Raw genomic sequence first — 19,390 nt, 5'->3', positions numbered from 1 at the left:
AAATAGTATTATCATGATGGTTTTAGGAGATGCGGCCACAGACCTTGTGTTGTACAACTGCAGGAGTCCTTCCCAGTGCCCCAATCCAGCCGCACATGACACTGCTGCTTTCCCTGCGTTTGAACACCTGCTGCCAGCATTTCCATGCATTCCCTCTCTGCAGATTGTGTTCCTCCCCTGTCTTCCCTCTCCCATTCATACCCCCAGGGTACTCTCTATCCCCTTTCCCTTCCCCCCCCAGTTCCTCCCATTCCCTCTTTCATCCCTCCCCCTCCATTCACCCTCTGCCTTTATGGCCATCCATTTTCCATTGCATATCTCCCTACTGCTTTCACAAGCGAGGCCCTGCTCCTGTCAAAGAGAAATCTCTTTGACCAAGTAAGAGCGTTGGAAGCAGAGTCTCCCAAGCCAACTCAGAGCTGCTCTGAATACCCCTAATATTGTCCCCCACCTGCACGTCACTACAACTCTCCATAATTCTGGCAATCCCCTACCAAGGGTCGTGGTAGAGCTTTGCTGTGTATCACACAGAGCAAAGTGTTCTGGTAACAATCTGTTGAGCTCAGCTGTGCTCACAACATGTGGGTCAGAGGTATTCTTTTTCGCTGCTACTCCCTTAAGCGGTAGTGGTGGTACAGGACTGGTGCTTGCCTCCTGTACCCACAGGGTCAGAACATCTCTATTTTGGTACAGTGAGAAGCAGAGGCAGAGTTCTGATATTTGCCAAAAAAGAGGAAATGAGTCTCTCAGAGTAAGGGGTGTTCTTAAAAGGGTATGAAACTTGAAAACCACAAACTGCAGGTGACCAGACACTTCTAATGGGGATACTTGCTAGCACAGTGATTCCTTTATGTCTTGTTACATGATTTTCACATTCCCCAAAAGGAAATGGGAAAAAAAATATCACACATTGTTCAAAAAAAAAAAAAAAAAAGTCTTACCCCATATTTTCACCCCAGAATCCAAGTAAAAGGCCATGGCCTTCACATAAAAGATATACAGCAGATTCTTTCATCAAAAGGAAACTAATGACTTTGGCATCAGTTTTAGAATTTTATTAAAACCATAGGTTTCCATTCTGTACAAAACTGAGGAGCTTTCTTTTTCAAAAAAAAAAAAAAAAATGTATTAATGACATAGGAAATAATGCAGTGTAAGTGGTTTGTTGATAAAAATCTCTGAAAGCTATATACATGATTAATACCACACAACTGTATTAATGTAGAGACTGTCAGCAACTTTAGCAATATATACAAACTACCTTTACACACATAAATATCTTATTTACAGCTAATAAATAACATCCAAAGCTAAATCATGTGTCCTCACGTACAAGAACCTTCACTATATTGTATCCAAGTTCTGTATGTGTTTGTATTTTATCCTGTATTAAGAGCACACCTGTTCAGACACTTTATTTCCAAAGAACTTAAGAGTTAAGAGAAAATTGCAAGAAAATGTGAAGTCTACAGGGAATAAATCATTATATTTATTTTTAGAGGTCTCAAATGCAGTGGCTCAATACTCAACCCCACCCTCAGTGACTCATCACATCTCTGCTGTAGTTTAAGGGTTAGGAAATCAAATGTGAGCAATTCCAAAGTTATTAATATTCCAACATATTGCACTGTTTAAGACTTATCCCCAAATATACTAGCAGCCATGGCTGGAAAAAGAGTTGTCCACATAAATGCATACATGTTGGTTTTGCTTTCAAGATGGGATGATATCGGAGAAATTACCACCTCCAGTCTTGCACATGCAGGAAAAGACTACAAAAAACAGCATCAATAGTTCACATTACACTTCCCCAGGTGTCTACCTTCATGCCCTTCTGCCTCCCCAGTATTTTGTTTACCTTATAGAAATCTAAGAGAGGGCTATTGAACCTCTCAGAGCACTAGAAAAATTACATTACTTCAAAAAAGGGGAAGCAGAATGCCTTCAATATATCTATTTTGGGCAACTTGCAGCATGTCTAATTCAAGTGTTTTTCAGAGCATTCATTCTTGTGCATCACACAATCAGGCTCCTTTTAATTTAACTGTCACAGCTCCTGCTCCTTGCTGGATTCCACCTCGAGTCAGAAAACCAAGCAGCTCCTACGATCTAACACTGTATCACAGCCAAGCAACAAACCGAGGTGGGTCACGGGCAATCACAATTGCAGTACAGGGAAGCATGCGCATGCTTGTCACCTGCCAAGTGGTTTGACTTGCATCAAAGACTGCATACAGCAGCCACTCAACTGCATGACTGACATTCGGTGTCGAAGACCAGAGAAAGCGTCACAGTTTTGGCATACGGGATGCAAGCAAGTGGTGGAAAAAAAGGAAATAAATCAATTTCCTGCAGTTTCTGGTAGCTCAATTCCTTAGCAGTTCCTTATTTACGCAGGTTGGAGGCTAGGTGGTTTAATTTTCAATGAATGAAAGCACAGATGAGAAGTTCAATGTCTGCATAGGCCACCGGTATTGCCGTCTTCTACAACTGCTGGGGTATTCCAGTGTAAGCTGCATAGAAGTATATAGCTTAACAGAACATACCTATTGCTAAGTGGCACTGGCATCTACCCCCAGTAAAACACATTCATAACCACAAACCAGAAAAATTCATCCCCGTATTGTCAGTCTCTGACACACAGCAAAGGTGTTTTTTTCACATGAAAAACCTACTCATTTGCTAAACACACACTTGAAGACAATGAAGTCTAGCCACTGAACTGTCTGAAAATTCAGTTAGCAAAGCCAGAAAAAAAAACAACAAAACCACTGTCCAGTTTCAGAAGACTCCTGAAAAGAAAGAAGAGCCAGGTACAGGGCTTTACTTCTCTTCAATAAATACTAGAAAATTGCTATAGAGGATTTGATGTCAAGAAACCTTGTCACAAGGCACCATGATTAAGCAAAATTACTTATTCATTCCCAGCACTCAAGCCTTTGGCAAGTTGTTTTGCAGGTTTCTTTTTAACTATTTGAATAATGTATCTTTATGGTTAGTAACTTCGTATGCTGAGACTTCCTTACAAGAAGTCTCCTAAGATAGCTAGGAATAGCAGGCAAAAAGCCAGCAGCGGATAAATATTTCTATATATTTGGTTCTGAACATCCAGTCCACGGGGATGAACAGACTCTCCTCCTCCCCAGTGTGGAAAAACTTCATTCTTGTCACTTAAGCAGATTCATGAGCAGAATTTTCTTTAGAGGCTTTCTTAGCACTGGGGAAAAAAAAAAAAAAAAGAGACAGATAAGGTGAAGAGGAAAATGTAAGATGCTTGTTCCCTTTTGTCTTATTTTTGAGACTTAAGATTAAAAAAATAGTACTTAACAGGAAAATAAATAATGTACTTGGGCTTTTCCTGGCTGCTGCTTGATTTTACACATGTCAGATACACACACAGAGCTCTCAAGGCCTCCCCAGGTCATTGCCCTGGAGTGAAGGTCAGCACGCGTGTCTTTTTATGCAGAACTAGATCTCAGTCTAGAATTGTCCCCATGAGACCTTTCACACACAGCAATTGCACTAAAATAAATATAACCACTTCTCCAGCTCAAACCTTAGTGGATAAAGTCCAAATACAGCTGGCCCCACATTTGAAAGTTTACTCTGGGTCAGAAAAATTATTGATCAAAAAAATTAAAGTGCACCAAGGGCTATTAAACAAAAACTCAATCTCTGATCCAAATCATCAGGAAGTCACACACCTGATGGCTGCCAGCAGAAAGCAGTGAGCCAGGGTGAGCACCTGCGTATGCCTACTCACTTTTTGTACCACAGCCTCTGAATCTGCTGCTGGCCAGTGAGGAAGAAGGGCTCTGGGCTGACTCAGTATGGATGTTTTGATATTCTTCAATTAAGGGTGTATGGCATCTTTAGATAGAGGCATATTTTCCTCTTTGTTAGAGAGGGTTTACAGACAAGGCACTAACACAGTTATTTATACTTGGCCATCATATGAATGTGAAAGGCAGTGACATGTATTGGCTTTTCAGATACACTAACAACCACACAAGGAGATGGTTACCCAGCTAGGGTTTTTAAGCTGCCAAAGCTGTCATAAGGAGTCCTCAGGTTAGTCTGAGTTGTGATGCGTCTGAAGCCTTGAGAAGACTAGTGCACAAGTCAACTAAATCGGGACATTTTATTAGATCCTCCTGCTGCCAACTCAAGTTCCCCCAAACCAAAACCAATAGTGATCACTCATACCCTCCTCTCTTCCTGTTGACGGGCTGCTCCAAGCATTTCACGAATATCGCTGCCTCTTCTCCCTTACTGAGATGTGAGGTGCCATCTCGAGAACAGAACACCACCCTGTGGAATAAATATTGGACAATCACATGACTGAGCCAGACAGCTCTTTTTAACTGTAGGAACAGGACTAGTGCTTGGAAGTAGTCTTTATCATGTGAGGCACTACTACTTTACAAGCCTGTAAGAAAGTTATTTTTTTCAAAAGAAAGTTCTGTGACAAAGGAAACGCTGCAAGAAAAACTGGTGAACACATTATGCATGGACCTGAAACTGTAGCTGTCACTTTCACTGGTCCTTCGCACAAAAATCTTCTTGTGGCTAAGAGAGCAGAATCTGTCTCTCAAAGTCCTTGGATTTTTATTTACACCGGTCCTTGTGTGCCTTTTCTGTCAGGTGAATAGCCTTGGAAGAAAGCCTTACTCCCTCAAATGTTTGCAAACAAAGTAGGTTGCCAATTCCAGCAAACCTGAGCAGTTGCTTTTCTATTTATCAGTACTTTCCCCACCCCTATATTTGTTCAGCTCTGATAACTGTTCTTTGATCAAGTGACTGACTTGTTTATTCAAAGGAGGAACGTATTATTCACACTACTGTACATAGGACATGGATACTCTGTTCTGAGTCCACCTTCTGCTGACAGATCTCATGTCTAGTGAACATGAACATTTCAAAAGATTCAGGTCAAAGCATTTCTGTTCACACTTTGCTGTTTTAACATTCACGCATTAGCAACATCCTGCAACAGTCATGTGTTTCAGTTTTCATCCACCATTCAGGTATTCAACTCCTATGAAAATCCAGCTTAACAAAGCAATGATTTCTTGTGCAAATCCCCTTTTGGAGGGATTTCTAAAAATCTCCTCCAAGCATGCTCTTCGCAAGAAAACCTGTGCAAATATCCAGCAAGAGAAAGGAGAGGAACTGCAAATACAAACAGATGGAGATCCTCTCCTGCATATTATAACTAACCTGAGGCACATGAGACAGTGGTATGCAAATGTATTTGTGGGAGTAAAACTACAGATTGCAGATCCCAGTGGAAGCAAACCTGGCTGACATAAATGCCGGTTTGGTGCCATTGGAGCCCTGATCAGCACTGCACCAATTTGTAACTGCTTTCCATTTTTTGTCCTGCCCTGTGAGATACCAGGGATTGGGAAACACTGTCAATTAAAACTGATGCAGCTTATAGCAATCAAACCAAGTTACTTTTTCTGAGTTTCTCCTGACTTCACTCTGACTCTCTGGATGTCAAATGTAAAAGGAGTCCACCAGTCCGACCAGCTGAAGAAAGTGTCTTTCTCCCACTGCAGCTTCAGCATAAGAAGGTCACCAATGTCCACTTCTGTGTAAATCAGGAAGGAGAAGGTCTTGTTTGAGGAGACTTCAGGCCTGTGGGTAGGGGAATAAGGAAAAAGGTAAAAAAAAGAATTGTTTGACAGATAAGAAAATTAAAGCCCTGGTTCTGTTTCCTTTTATGTACTTCAGAGAAGGAAACCACCTTCTCCATAGTTCTGACATATGGAATAAGGAAAAAAACCCACCACCTTAAGCTTTTGTAAAGGCACAAGTAAAGCTTTCTGGAGCAAGGCTGGTAAAATCCTGGGACAGACTGCCAGGCAAGGGGTGTCTTCTCCAGTGCTGGTGGCTCTCAGAAGCCAGAGAAGCACCAGCCAGGAACAGTTTAGGTTCCTCAGAGTAGAAAACAGACTTTGGTGCTTTCCAGCCCCATTCCCTGCCAGCCTATGGGCTGGAAGCACAGACTTCTTATTTGTACAGCTGTAGAAGCAAATCCCATGTCTCCCTCAGCTTCTGCACTGATGCCTTCAGACCTATCAGATAATTAACTCAGTTGCAGTCAGCTTTTAGAGAGCTTTAACACAGCTGGAATATGGCATAAAAATACAGAAAAGAAGAAAACAAGAACCCTGCCACACCAGAAAAAAAATGTTATTACACTGAGCCACACGTCAGACTTCACAGGTCAGACTTCATTTCATATTTCAGATCTCTTATCGAAGACAGCTCCTATAGAGCTTAGATCATTAGCGTCAGCAGTGGATTCATCCCCTTGATCAAGGACAAGAGTAGATTCTGGGATCCTGTAAGATTTCTGTAGCTGAAGCTAGAACAAGTTTTTCAGCTGGGGCTTTAACAGATTTAGGTAGACTCAACAGTACATTGCAGTTGTTTCTGTAGCTACTCACAGTGTGAAGGCAATGTTCTCACTCTCATCTAGAGTGCCATAGAGAGAGATCAGGAATGGCTGGTTTGTCTTGGTTGTGTTAGTCTTTCCAAAGAAATGGATCTTGACCTGGTAATGAAAGACTGGAAGAACACAAAAGAAAAGGTCATTAGGAAAAAACTCAACCTCCAGAGAGACTGCTGGTGCCAAAATCCCTCATGCAAATCCTAGGCTGGAATATACCAACATCACTTAACTGAGGAGTTTAGTTGCCTACAGGTATCCAGGGAACTATTTTTGTGAGCAGGTAAAGATTAGGATGCAAGGAAATCATGATTAAAAGACACCTTTGCAGTTCTTGCAACTAAACTCTGCATTTAAGTTGATTCTGCATTTAACAACCCCAGTACCGCCTTCAAACCTTGTCATCCTTAATTTGAAACAAATGACCTGTGCCCTCCTTATACTGGAGCCTTGATGAAAAAAATTCAACCAACTGACACTGCAGATTGAGCACCAAATACCAACAAAACACTAGTCTTGCAGCTGTTCTAACACTGCAGGAATGTGCCCTTGGATTGCTGCTCCATCACACAATGAGCATACCATGTGGTACAGTCAAAACTAGGGAAGGAAAAAAAAAAAAAAGTAGTAAAATCCAACTCAGAAGCTATTTCCCCAGCTGAAAGCCTTCCAGTTCTTTCTGGTAGTGTCCTTCTCAGACCTGTGGCAATGGGAATCAAGTAGTTCTGTGCTATTTTAATGAGGGATGGTGCTCCTCCGGCAAAGGCACTACAAAAGCCACAAGTCCGATCATTGCATATCTTTACAGAAGTTAATCAGCAGAGCTTATCCTGATGCACATTTTCCCCACAGTAGGAAAAAATCATTTGGATCAAAAATGCTGAAAAAAATTTGGAAGACTCAGTTGTTCCAAGTGACCAGGCCACAGAGTAAATAGTCTTAATTTTGCTACTAAGAAGCCTGTTACAAAATACCTTGCTTTTTGTATTCTACCCCCCACCTCCACACCTTGATTAAGATGACACCGTTTTTCCGAGACTGCACTTTAGCTTGCATTTAATGGTAAACTGCAGGCAAACTTCGCCTCTGTTGACCACTTGCACTAAAGCAACAATATTGTCATCTGCAGCATGCACCCACCCTGACACACAGTTGAGCAAAAGTACCAGTCTTCCTCACCAGTAAGCAAGCAGGACCTACCTTTATAGGGCATCTGAGCACGGGTCTTCAAGTACATTTTGGTGTTTCTCTTCGTTCTCACTCTGTTGACCTTGTAGCCCAAATTGTTGCAGCGGTTCTTACGGCAGCTCAGGCAGAGACCCTTCTCAAAGGCCTCCTTTGTGTTGCAGCGGTAGGCCATGCTGGGCTTTTCTTCATAGAGGAGGGAGTCAATGAAGAGGTGGATGGATCGTTCATGGGAACATTTCACCAGCTGATCCACATCTTGAAAGAATGAAAATGTGCAATATGTATACACACATGCATACAATGATATAAACCCCTAAACAATGCTGTCAACAGGCACAATCCACTATGCCAGAGCTGGGCTTTACAGGGTGACTTTTAAAAGTACTTAAAATAACAAGTTCCTGTGCCTCTGAAATTCAGAGTTCTTTGCTTGCAGGAAGACTGCAGGATATTGAAGACCTCCCTTTGGATGTTATATTGATTGTTTCAGAACAGCCTCACCTGCAAAACCTTTTTCAGCAATCAGACGGAGTGCTTCTCCCAAGTTGCAACCTGGCTGGAAACCTCCACCATTAGGATAAATATCGATGTGTCCAACAGGCTTCTGGATCCCAATGCTGCGGTCTGGAGAGCCTCGAGTGTAGGTGTGTAGGACATCAACAAAGTCAGCATCATCCGGGGAGAGACGGGTGAGGGCATCGGCATACTCAAAGGTAGGACCAGCTGGATCTAACCCTTTATGGGGCAAACCACAAAGAAAACCTGAGATTGTCTGCCAAAGACACTGACAGTGACAACAAATGCCAAACTCAGCTACCACATTGGGCTCTGGAGTGTGGCATATGGCGTTGGTGTCACTGCAGACATTACAGTAGGATCATTTAAGTAGCATTCATGTATTCAAGAGAATCAAATACACTACCTTGAAATGCTGTCAGTGTTTAAAAAAAAATAAGGTGTATGTAAACATATGCAAAGAAGCCCAGATAACTTCCTCACAGCTGTAGCATTTACAGTGGATGGAAGAAACAAGCTAGCAAATATTTTCTCAATGTCTTCCTCTCTTGTCAAGAATTGTAAAATTTCTATCTGAAGTGTGGAAAATGCCTTGCCGTTAAGTCCTTGCTAGGGGAACAAGTGGGAAACATAAACAAGAGTTTCACTGTTTACATGCCTAAGGGGAGGGGTATTACTATGGTAAACTGTCAAGCTGCAGCAACACTGACATCAAAAACACCCAGAACTATTCTGCTAGTGAACAAGTACTATCTCTTGAATCCAGACAACTACTTGAGAGATGGCTGAAGGTGGAACTGAAGGGACATGACTTTTCCCCAGCCCTTGACTGGGGATTGCCCACCCCTGGTTAGCCTCACCCAGTTTGAGCTCCCTCCCCCTGTCCTGTGAGGACTTCAGGGACCACATCCGTGCTTAATGGTGATGCTGCTTTCCCAGGAAAAGGCTCATCCTGGGCTCCGAGGGCAACCATGGGGACATAACAGAGGGCTACAGGTGACTGAATGATTTGGCAGCCGCAGCAGAAGCGAGAAAGCTGCAGCTGAGAGAAAGGAAGGGTAGAGAGACTAGTGCTTTGGCCTCCTGATTATAATCTGCCATCTCTCAGGAGCCAGCCTTTCCTGATGCAACTGCTACCTACCCCACCCCCCAGCATGCTTGTAGACCTGCTATCACAGCCAGGCTCAGGTGGAAGGGCAAAGGGTGCCAGGAGGAAGGGAGCTAGGCTCTTATTTGAATGCTGCTCCCAAGCTCTCTCTGCAGCAAAGAGACCACAGATGAGTGCTTTTCTTAACCTCATTTGCTGATGTTGGCATTTCCTTTGTCACTGAGATCAATGCTAGGGGCTCAGCTCCCCAGGTGCTGGGCTATAAACCAGCCCCAGAGTGGCCATGCACTCTGCCTTGTCTAACACACTAAAACATCTAAGCAGTCAAAGGAATAAGGCAAGCATATATATACACACACACACACACTTCCCTCCCCTTCCCCAAACTCTCCCAGTATTATTTTCAGCCTAGAATACTACTTGAGCCTGTTAGGATTTTTTTTTTTTTATTGGTACCCCCCCAGCAGACCTCTTCTGGTTACCTGTCCAGTCTCCCTTTGAGCCTGTATAAATGTCTTGCCTTCACAGCATCCCATGGAAAAGAGCTCTGCAGGTACTACACCCACTGCAGGAGGATCCACCTCCCATTCTTTTTGAATGGCTCCCACTAGCTGCAAGGGATGACTGCCTGGATGAAGACAACCAGCTGAAGTTCTCTTGCTGCAAGAGATACTGTGACCTTCTCCAAGCCATGGATTTGGCCAATCTTAATCACATCTTCCCCAACTAGTCTTTTTTCATGGCTGATGAATCCCCTGCCTACTCACTCATTTCTTGTGCAGAAGCACATCAAGGCTTCTCCCCCACCACCTTTGTTGTTTACAGAACCTTCTCTATTTCTACTACAGAAATATCTGCCCTGCTAATTCAATAAAGCATGAACACATAACCTAAGTACTGCCAACAAACAATTATTCTGGTGATTTTCCAGAGGAACACAATTTCAACATGCAAGAGACAAGGCTCACCACTCTACAGCCACAGGTTTTCTTACCAGTAATTCTGTTCACCTTCTTCTTGGTCAGGCTGCCAGCAATCCCAGCAGCATGAGCACCTAGACTGTACCCCAGCAAGTGGACATTGTTGAGAGGGTAATTGAATTGTTCCTGCAGAAAACAGCAATTTGTTTAAAGTCAAATGGGAAAACATCAGAAGACACAAAGGAAAATGTTTTGTAAACACTAGGATTTCTCTTTGAGCCATGAATAATAAAAGGAACACTAAATACAATTAACATAATTTTGTGCCATACTAGGTCACTTGAGTTAGCTAACCTTAGGTAAAAATCTAAGCAGAAAGGAATGCAGAATGAAGGACAGAACACAGGGCTGTGTACTAGCACAGCCACCCCCTCCCCACCAGTTTCTGGATCTCCTAAGTATTTCCCAAAGGCAGGGCAGACTTCTGCTTCCCAAGGTCTGGCTACTGTGTAATATATAGCAACATGTCTTTCACAGCTAACCCTGTGGACTCACAGAGCTCCACAGACCACATGTTGAAGTTTCTGAAATGCACTATAAAAGACGTCCTTATGTAAGAGATACAACTAAATTAAAGCTGGGATTTTACCAGCAAAAGTACTGTCTGCAACAGCTTAACTCCATCTACCCAACAGAAGATTATTAACTGCTGTTTTGTCTCCTAGGACATTATGTACAGTGTGAGACATGTGACTACATGTCTTACCTCCATCCAGTCAATAAACATCGCAACATCCTTTCCCACCAGCTTAGTGTATGCAGCGGACACTGGGTAGTGCTGCTGAGCTCGAATTAGCCAGTCCACCACAATGACGTTTGAATCAGGTTCCCTCTTGTACAGGGCATCCACCAGCTTCGGGACCCAACTTTCATACATTCCTGTCACCTGTTGAGGTTGGGGTTTTTTTTTTAATTAAAAAAAGGAGATATCTTAATATTATCTGTGGTGTATAGACACCTCAGCTGATGTATCTAGCACGGTTTCAGGAGTGCAGTTAAGAGGGAGGGTCCTCCCCTTTCTTCTTACCGTCCACCCGTGGATCACCACAAAAGTTTTACTTGTATGGTTGAAGTTACACTGTGCCAGGCTGTCCACCTGCCCAGGAACCAGGTAGCAGACATCTTCGTCAGGCTCTGCAGGCGTCCGTAAGGAAAACTTGCTCTCAATTCCCTCAAAATTGGTCTCAGCTTCTGCTATGCAAGAGCACAGGAAACATAGTGTGTTAGGAGTATTAGGACAAACAGTTCAGAAGTCACAGGTACAATGTTGGAGAGATATCAGGAACAGTCAAGAAATGGGACATGTGTTTTTTATTTCCTACAGCGCTCCTTTTGCGCCACAACAGCCATGTAAAGAGGAAGTCAAAGGGTGAAAATCGCTCCCCCCCTCCAAGGTCCTGCTAAAACAGTGAGAATCTGGCCAGCTGTCAGAGAGGTATGAATTCCTTTTGGGAGTCAGCATTTTCCCCATTGTATTATTAACAGGAAACCTGTGAATTACCACAGCAGTACAGAAAACTGCACAGGACAGTCATAGACAGTACATGCAGGAAAGCAGCAAGTTCCTACCATACTATTACATGTTTTGGTGGTGCATCTTCCACATCACTTCAGCAATAACCACTGACTAACAAGGCAACCCAGTAGTTGCAGTGCATTAAAAATAAGAGCTGCAAAGACACCGCTCTTTTACAAAATGCTAGTTTTAACTTTTTACCAACAGAGAAAAACAGCAGGTGAGAAGATAAGACACCCATTAAGAAAACTGAACTAGCAAAGCAGAAGCCTGTATTTTGAAGGCAGCATTTTTTCAGATCTGATATACTGCAGAAAAAAAAAATAACCTTCCTCTGCCTGAAGCTATGTACTGGTGGTAACAAAGCATGTGATGGCATGAAAAGATCACTTCTTATAGGACCCTTTCCAGCTTCAAAATCCAAGTTTTCCTTTTGTTCCTGCCAAGGCAGAGAAGTAATTTCAGGCTTCGTGCTCACTACTTCCTTTAGCTGGGAAGAAACTTTAATGCCTCCTCTTTTCACATCTGATTCAACACTTAAGTACCTCTATATTCAGCAGATCCTGTAATTAGCTTAAACTCCAAAGGTTTTCAAAAACTGGGCCCTACTTTGGCAACTTGCATTTAGCAAATATTGATTGCCTGTTTTCCAAGTGCAGCTGAACTCAGGCCAACTCTGTCCTGCTCAGTGTTGTGTTTTCTGGCACCATGACCACCAAGCTTTCACAAGCCCCTAAACACACATTAATGAATGGCTCCAAGCCACCTTAGGGAACGCAAAGGGACATGGTGAGAACCTCATGCCAGACATGCAAAACAGATTTCCACTCCCCTTCTTATTCCCATTGCAGAAGAGGTTTACTATGATAACTGGTAGATTTGTATTTCTCCATAAAGCTGTGCTGCAACGCACATTCACAGGCAATGCAAAATTAATTTATTTTTTTTCCTAAAACTTAATTTTTTGTGGTCTTCGCATTCAAGCTACCATACTCGGCAGGGCACTGACTTATGCTCAACCTCAACTCTGCCCTCAGGTAGCTGTATAAAATCTGGGAGGTTCCTGCTGTGCCTGGAGCACCACAGAAATCAGGGTCTAACCTCTTGTGTGAGATATAAACCCAACATACAGGCAGGCAACAAATGCTCATGTATAAGCCTTGGAGAGACTGCCATCATCCACACCAATGGCTTAACGTTGCCTGAGTTCATCAGGACTTCTCACCTGCTGAAAGCAAAGTACATGCAGGGAAGTAACAAGAACTCTTCACCGAGCACAGGCAGCACTCAGCTTTAGGTTTTGACCTTGGCTGCGCTAGGCTGGCTAGCTAATCCAGGATAATTACAATGAGGCCCCCCCCTTCCTGCCTCCTTCCTCCTAAAGAAGGGGTAAAATTTATGAAAAACACCTTTCTCCAAAACAGTAGAAGTACTCACATAATGGTGAATATAAGACTTTACCTACGAAAGCAAAATTTATCAAACTAACCAAATGCTGATCTTTCTCAGAAGTTGCCTCTTTCTTATATTTTTGCACATTCAAAACTCCATATTCTCACCAACTGAGAGAGTACAAAACCCCTCTCTGAAAAAATCTTTAGGCTTAAGCTATTTACTTTTTAACCAGAAAAAGAAAAGTCCCAAAGGCTGATTGGTTAAATATCAACTATAACTTTTCACTCAGCAGTGAATCAGTAAAACCTTGAAAGGACTAAGAACAGCTTTCAACTGTAAGGCAAACAATGCAAGGACTTTCAATTATGTCTATTCCTGCCCAGCACAGGAAGGTGAACAAGAATAGTCCACCTGCTCACTAGTCAATACTGCTTCCTTTCATACTTGGATATCATTTCCCTTTTGCATTAAACCTACCTGATAAACATCCAAAATCTAAATTAAATTGATATCCAGTCTTATAGTGTGTTTTCAATTACAAACACATGCTAGACTTTGCACACAAATTCAGACCACATCTCTTTTGGAAATAAGTTTGTAATAAACTAAATTTGCAACTCTTAAGTGCACCATACTTAAAGGTGCACTTAGAAAAGTGCACCAAACTTAGAAAGATTGCATTACAGTGGCACCTACCACTGAAGATGTGCAAAGTGCTTCACGAATATTTGTGTGTTTCAGCCTAAAAAAAAAAAATCCTTGGGTGGGACTTAAGGACATAGAAGCACTGATGCAGCCATCACCAGGAAAGCAGCAGCTGCAAACAAACAGCCCATGAATTAGGGAAATGGCAGAAGGCCACTCTGCTCATTTAGTTATGTTGTATGAGGAATTAGAAAGTGAGAATAAATTATTAGCATCTTTTCTGCTCACAAGAAGTATCACATTGTCTAATGTCCACACATGCTCAGTTCCCAGCAACAAGATACCCTCTGGATGAAGGAAATACGTGTGGTGGGGTTTGTTAGACTTCTTAATGATTCTCATTAAGAATCTATCCTCAAAATTTGCCAGAGTTTGGCTTTGCAGATTCTGTATGGCTCAAAGCTTAAGGTAACTTGTCTGCACCTCATGTTGTGCTGCCCACAAGCTGCAGTATCACCTCACCTCCCACCTCCTGCAGATTAAGTTTTAGGCATACAGTACAGAGGTATGTAGTAGTATGTACATGCCCACCACACATACTGACATCTCTATGTACCATGCTTTAAAACTGCAGCTGAGAAGCTATAAAGCATATCCCTTCAGAAAGCATATCCCTTTGCAATTCTACTTTTGTACCTCAAAGTATCTTGGTCTATTTAAAAAAGAATTTTTATGAACCAAGCTTTGTCATACGCTAGACTTCTGTCACAGACCTTTTCCTCATAGATTGAAAGTGAGAAGTCTCCTTGAATCACATCCTAACTGAGCTAGTCAAACAGTTGGGTCTCATTCTTATAGCTCTACACAAAGCCAAAGAAATGCAGAGACAAATGCAGAGTGTACACACTGACCACAGGTTAGATAATTATATGTTTTAACCCACGTTAATTAAACAAGGGAAGACCCAGAAATAAGGAGTCTTCAGCATGTTTCTGAAAGGTGGACAAAAATTCACCTGAATTTGCATCAGGTTTTACATAATATAGATACACAAATTAGGTACAAAAATTTCTGTGCATCCTTACTGAGACACTGGAGTAGTTTTTAGTGACAAGAATGCAAGTCCATTTCTAAACAAGGCCTTGAAAGAGAAGCAGACCTGGAGGTAAAAATGTTCTAGACAAAACGCATCCATGCTTTTGCTAAAAATCACACTGTCCAAGGATCAGTTCAGCAGAGGTATAAAGGCATGTGCTCTGTATGGCAAAAGCCTCCAGGTAGGCACTTGCAACTACAAGCCCCTGTTACAAAATAAAATTTTCTGGCCACCGCTATGTGCTTACAAGGTGACCTACAAAAGGATTATTTAGGGAACTGGAAAAGGGAGCAGAATTAAGAACTAAGCCACCAATTTCAGAAACGCTTTTCTAACAGCCTACAGGCTGCATTGCCAACTCCATCATTTTATCATGCTCTGCAAAGTTTCTAATGCTTTTGTTACACCTCCACTTACACAATTTCAGTTTTCACATTTTAAGAAAAAAGAAGATGTCCTGTACATCAAGGTACAGAGAATATTGCAGGACTCAGAAGAAAGTTAAAAAAAAAAAAAAAAAGCTTAGAAACTGGGAAAGGTCAGTAGTTTCATTTTCCTGTTTAATCCTTGTGACACTTTGGACTTGCAATTTGTGAAACTCAATTTGGTTAGAGACTCCTACCAATTTTGAAAACATCCCACTGACTTTAAGCATTCTGACACAGTACAAATACAAGTTCACACATTAATCAAGAGAATTCAGCTTCAAGTTTCCTTCATGGGAAGCCCAAGGCGACCTGGCAACTGATTCTGATGAAGACAACTGTTTTCACTGGTCAGCTAGGTGAAGAATGTGGGTTTTGCGGCAGTAACAGCATCTGTAATATTAATCGAAAGTTAAACTGTCTGCATCAGACACAGGATGCCAAATATGATAACAATGCATGTCAGAATCAGTGCACCTGAGCTATCACTTTAAAAAGGAAATCTTTGATAAACAACAATTTCCTAGTGTTATGTACACAGAAGTGGAAATACTATTAGCTAGGTGCAAAGATCATTTGAAATTGTACTGCTAGATTGTATAAACTGAAGCCTACATGCACACACACAGAGCAGCAAACATCTGCACGTAACATCAAACATTTACATAACCAACTGGAGTTAACTGGAATAACTCTTCTCTCAGCTGATAACCAGCATTAGGATCATCCATCTGTCAGTCACGCTGAATTCCTAAATGAGTTCTGAAGCAAACTCATGGTTGGCTGTAATAAAGGGGCTGTATTGTTTAATTTGATCTACACTATAAACTGAAAGTGGACTACTGTGTGTTGCAATCCCGCAACTCAGGTTACTGTTTAACTTTGCTGTAGAGAAATTACAACTTCAAGTTTATTTACATCTTCCTTACTGGCAGAGCCCTGAGAATACATTATTCACTTCCCAGGCAGAGTCACAAGAAAGAGCAACACCTCTGAAAAGCAACCGGGCCCAAGCTCAGAAGCTGAGCAGGGACCTCACAGCTCAAGTCCTGCAGCTGGCAAAACGAGGGCAAACTGCTGTTCTCACGCTGTGCACATGGGTGCTCACCCTTCTCCAAGGCACTCCCTGTCAAATAGATCCTTACTCAGCTGCAGCTGGGAGGCTAGTAACTCAATCCAGCACAGCTCTTGCCATTCATCAGTCCCTCTGGGATATCTGGAATTAGCCCGAGACAATAAAATGCAATCACTGTCAGGCTTTGCAGTAATATGGAGGAAAGGATGCATGAGAAAGCCACACCATGCAAGTACTTCCTGCACAGAAGAGATTCCAGCAAGCTTTTAGGAGTGCTAGCGCTCATGCTATTCTCCAGCACGCTTTTGATGCCCAACAGCCTCACCTCTGTGCCTTCTCAGAAATGCATTGTTTCTAGAAGGGCCATGCCACAGCTGCCCTAGTAGGTCTATCCCAAACTCAGCCATACCAGAAGCCAGCAGCCCACATCACACAGCAGTGTAAGTCTGCTGTAACCCCTGCCTCTGGATTTACACTGGTAAAAATAGAGATCAGAATGTATTCCTAGTAATGTTTTCATCTTTTCCTGGAACACCAATGTTATCTTCACCTAGCATATCTTTTTTTATGTTGTTTATTAAATACTCTAGATTCCTGGAGAGCTGGATCATGCGTTTTCCACGGTTTCAAAACATTTTTTTACTATGGTGTACAAGAAATAGCGTGGGACTGAAGGCTCAGATAGCTTTAGGACGATCACACAACCTATTTTCAGATAACCTGTTCCTAAGGAAAAATAATGTAATCATTAGCAAGTTTGTGGCAAATCATTCCTAAAATAAAAGCTTGCTCTGGGAAGAGAGTTATTTTAGTGTATGAAACTGTGATGAAAACTGCTTTTGATTGCTTCTGATGGCACAAGACTGAATTCAAAGGAAGAATACATTCCTTCAGCTGTGCCCTAGCATCCCATCCTCTTACTTTTGAATACTTTCCTTCAGCTTCCTTGTACACAAAGGAAATAAGAAAGGCATCTGCAGTGAAAAAAGCAGCAGTTTCCATATTCCATTTTGTATCACACAGCAGCTCCAACAGCTACAGCCACATTTTCTTCTAAGACTGCGCACTTTTAAAGATAGACGTTATTTGTGAGAGATCGGTGTAAGAAGGTTAGACTGTGACAGGGCACTGCTAACATAAGTTTGAGTAGTGGTCTCCTAAAACTAGTCTCCTTGCTCATTAAAGCTGCAATCGTGTTGTGATTAACCAAGAGAGCATTAGCAAACATGTAGTAGCCAACGTTCACAGATGCTCCACTTTCTCTAGCCTGGAGGGTGCCTATGCACAAATGCAGGTACAACAGGTGTAGTGTAAGTACAACCGTACATGTACACTGCAAGAGTATAGCCCTCTTCACTTCCCCCTAATGGAATCTGCTGCATTAAAGGCATTAACTACAACCCAAACACATTATCACTCAGCCTTGCCTTAGACAATTCAGACCAAGAGCCGTAGGAAGTTGGGATGCAGGGCTCCCATGGGATGGGCGAGTCCCATGCACAACGGAGGGCCCTGGCCCTGCAGAGAGCCGGGAGACCCCACCGTGGTGCTACCACTGTGCCAATCCACCTCCAGCAAGGGACTTTCGGAAGCCACCTTGCTCCTGGGGAAAAAAAAAAAAAAACACATCCCAAACCTCCACAGCCCGTGCCATCAGCCCGGCAGGTTGTGCCTGCGCTCTGGGCAGGGAACCGGCTCCGGGTCTCTCCTAACAAGATGTACATCCCCCCCCAGCATCACTCTCCGGCGCCCCAGGCCACCCCACGCCACCCAAGTCCCGCAGCACCGCGGGAGAGCCTTGCAACGCTCAGTTGAAAACTCCCCCTTCGCGCCATGCTGGAGACCCGTCCCCTGCACACACCTCCCCCCAAATGCAACAGGCACGCCCGGCAGCTCCCCTGCACCCCCCAGCGGGGCGGATTCCGTCCAGGCTACCGGCTACCCGCCCCCCCCCCCCCGCACCGCCCAGCGCCCCCTCCCCGGACCGGCACTTACCGCCGGCGGCGGCCGGGGCCGCGCCAAGAGCAGACACCCAGCGCAGGCAGAGGCAGAGGGCAGCCAGGAACGCCTTCCTCTCCATCTCGCCTCCTCTCTCCCTGCGCTCTGCCGCGGCAGAAAAGTTTCGGGGTAAAAGTTTTTTTTTTTTTTAAAAAAAAAAAAAAAAGTTGCCCTGCGGTTTGGGTTTGTCGTTTTGTTTTTTTTTTTTTTTTTTTTTTTTTTTTTTTTTCCTCAAAATACAACTGTAGCGCAAAAATAATGCGATGGCAACGGCTCGCTTTGGGAGCAACCCCGAAGCGCCCCAACACCAGCAGGCAAACCAAACCCCACTACACCACCGCTCCCCGCTCCTTCCCGGGCCCTTATGTCCCCGCCAATATGCAAATATGCAAATGACATCCACACCCATTGGGCGCGCGCCGCGGGGCGGGGCCGCCTCTGCCCGAGGGCGGGGCGGGGCGGGGCGGGGCGGGGCGGGGGGGGCCGAGACGCTCCCGAGGGGCGCCGCGACCCTGCCAGGCCCCCGGGGGCAGCGCAGCCCCGGGCTCAGTGCGGCGTGCGACCGTCCGGCACGGCGCGGTCCTCCCTGCCTTTGGAGAGGCTCCAGCAAAGGGCTACGAAGATGATTAGGGGATTGGAGCATCTTTCTTATGGGGAAAGGCTGAGGGACTTGGGTCTTTTTAGTCTGGAGAAAAGAAGACTGAGGGGGGATCTTATCAATACTTATAAATGCTTGAAGGAAGGGTGCCGGGGGATGGGAACAGTCTTTTTTCAGTGGTGCCCAGTGATAGGACAAGAGGTAATGGGCACAAACTTGAACATAGGAAGTTCCATCTTAACATGAGGAGGAACTTCTTTAATTTGAGGGTGGCAGAGCACTGGCACAGGCTGCCCAGAGAGGTTGTGGAGTCTCCTGCTCTGGAGACGTTCAAAACCCTCCTGGACGCTGTCCTGTGCAACCTGCTGTAGGTGACCCTGCTCTGGTGGG

General features: G+C 43.7%; 1 protein-coding gene across 2 annotated transcripts; it reads right to left on the bottom strand.

The window, feature by feature from the left end:
* Positions 1-1,113: 1,113 nt before the first annotated feature.
* On the bottom strand, positions 1,114-18,753 carry LPL (lipoprotein lipase). 2 transcript variants are annotated; one of them, XM_082497257.1, is made up of 10 exons: positions 18,400-18,753; positions 11,280-11,446; positions 10,959-11,138; positions 10,267-10,378; positions 8,150-8,383; positions 7,661-7,903; positions 6,459-6,579; positions 5,461-5,643; positions 4,207-4,311; positions 1,114-3,217 (listed from the first exon to the last, which is right to left on the bottom strand). In XM_082497257.1, the coding sequence occupies exons 1-10, from the start codon at positions 18,482-18,484 to the stop codon at positions 3,172-3,174; spliced, it is 1,476 nt and encodes a 491-aa protein (XP_082353383.1). In that variant the 5' UTR covers positions 18,485-18,753; the 3' UTR covers positions 1,114-3,171. The 2 variants fall into 2 exon arrangements, with proteins under 2 accessions (XP_082353383.1, XP_082353384.1); XM_082497258.1 differs by having other exon boundaries at positions 11,280-11,443.
* Positions 18,754-19,390: the final 637 nt, after the last annotated feature.

The sequence above is a fragment of the Vanellus vanellus genome (genome assembly GCF_965231255.1).
Source record: "Vanellus vanellus genome assembly, chromosome: Z".
NCBI classification, from domain to species: domain Eukaryota; kingdom Metazoa; phylum Chordata; class Aves; order Charadriiformes; family Charadriidae; genus Vanellus; species Vanellus vanellus.
This window is presented reverse-complemented; position numbering and strand designations above follow the sequence as displayed.

Coding starts and splice junctions, on each gene's coding strand:
- LPL (XM_082497257.1), bottom strand. CDS start 18,484: ATGGAGAGGAAGGCGTTCCTGGCTGCCCTCTGCCTCTGCCTGCGCTGG. Junction 5,644..6,458: donor GAGAACATTGCCTTCACACT/GTGAGTAGCTAC, acceptor CCCTACCCACAG/GCCTGAAGTCTCCTCAAACA. Junction 3,218..4,206: donor GTCAACAGGAAGAGAGGAGG/GTATGAGTGATC, acceptor TTTTTTCCCCAG/TGCTAAGAAAGCCTCTAAAG.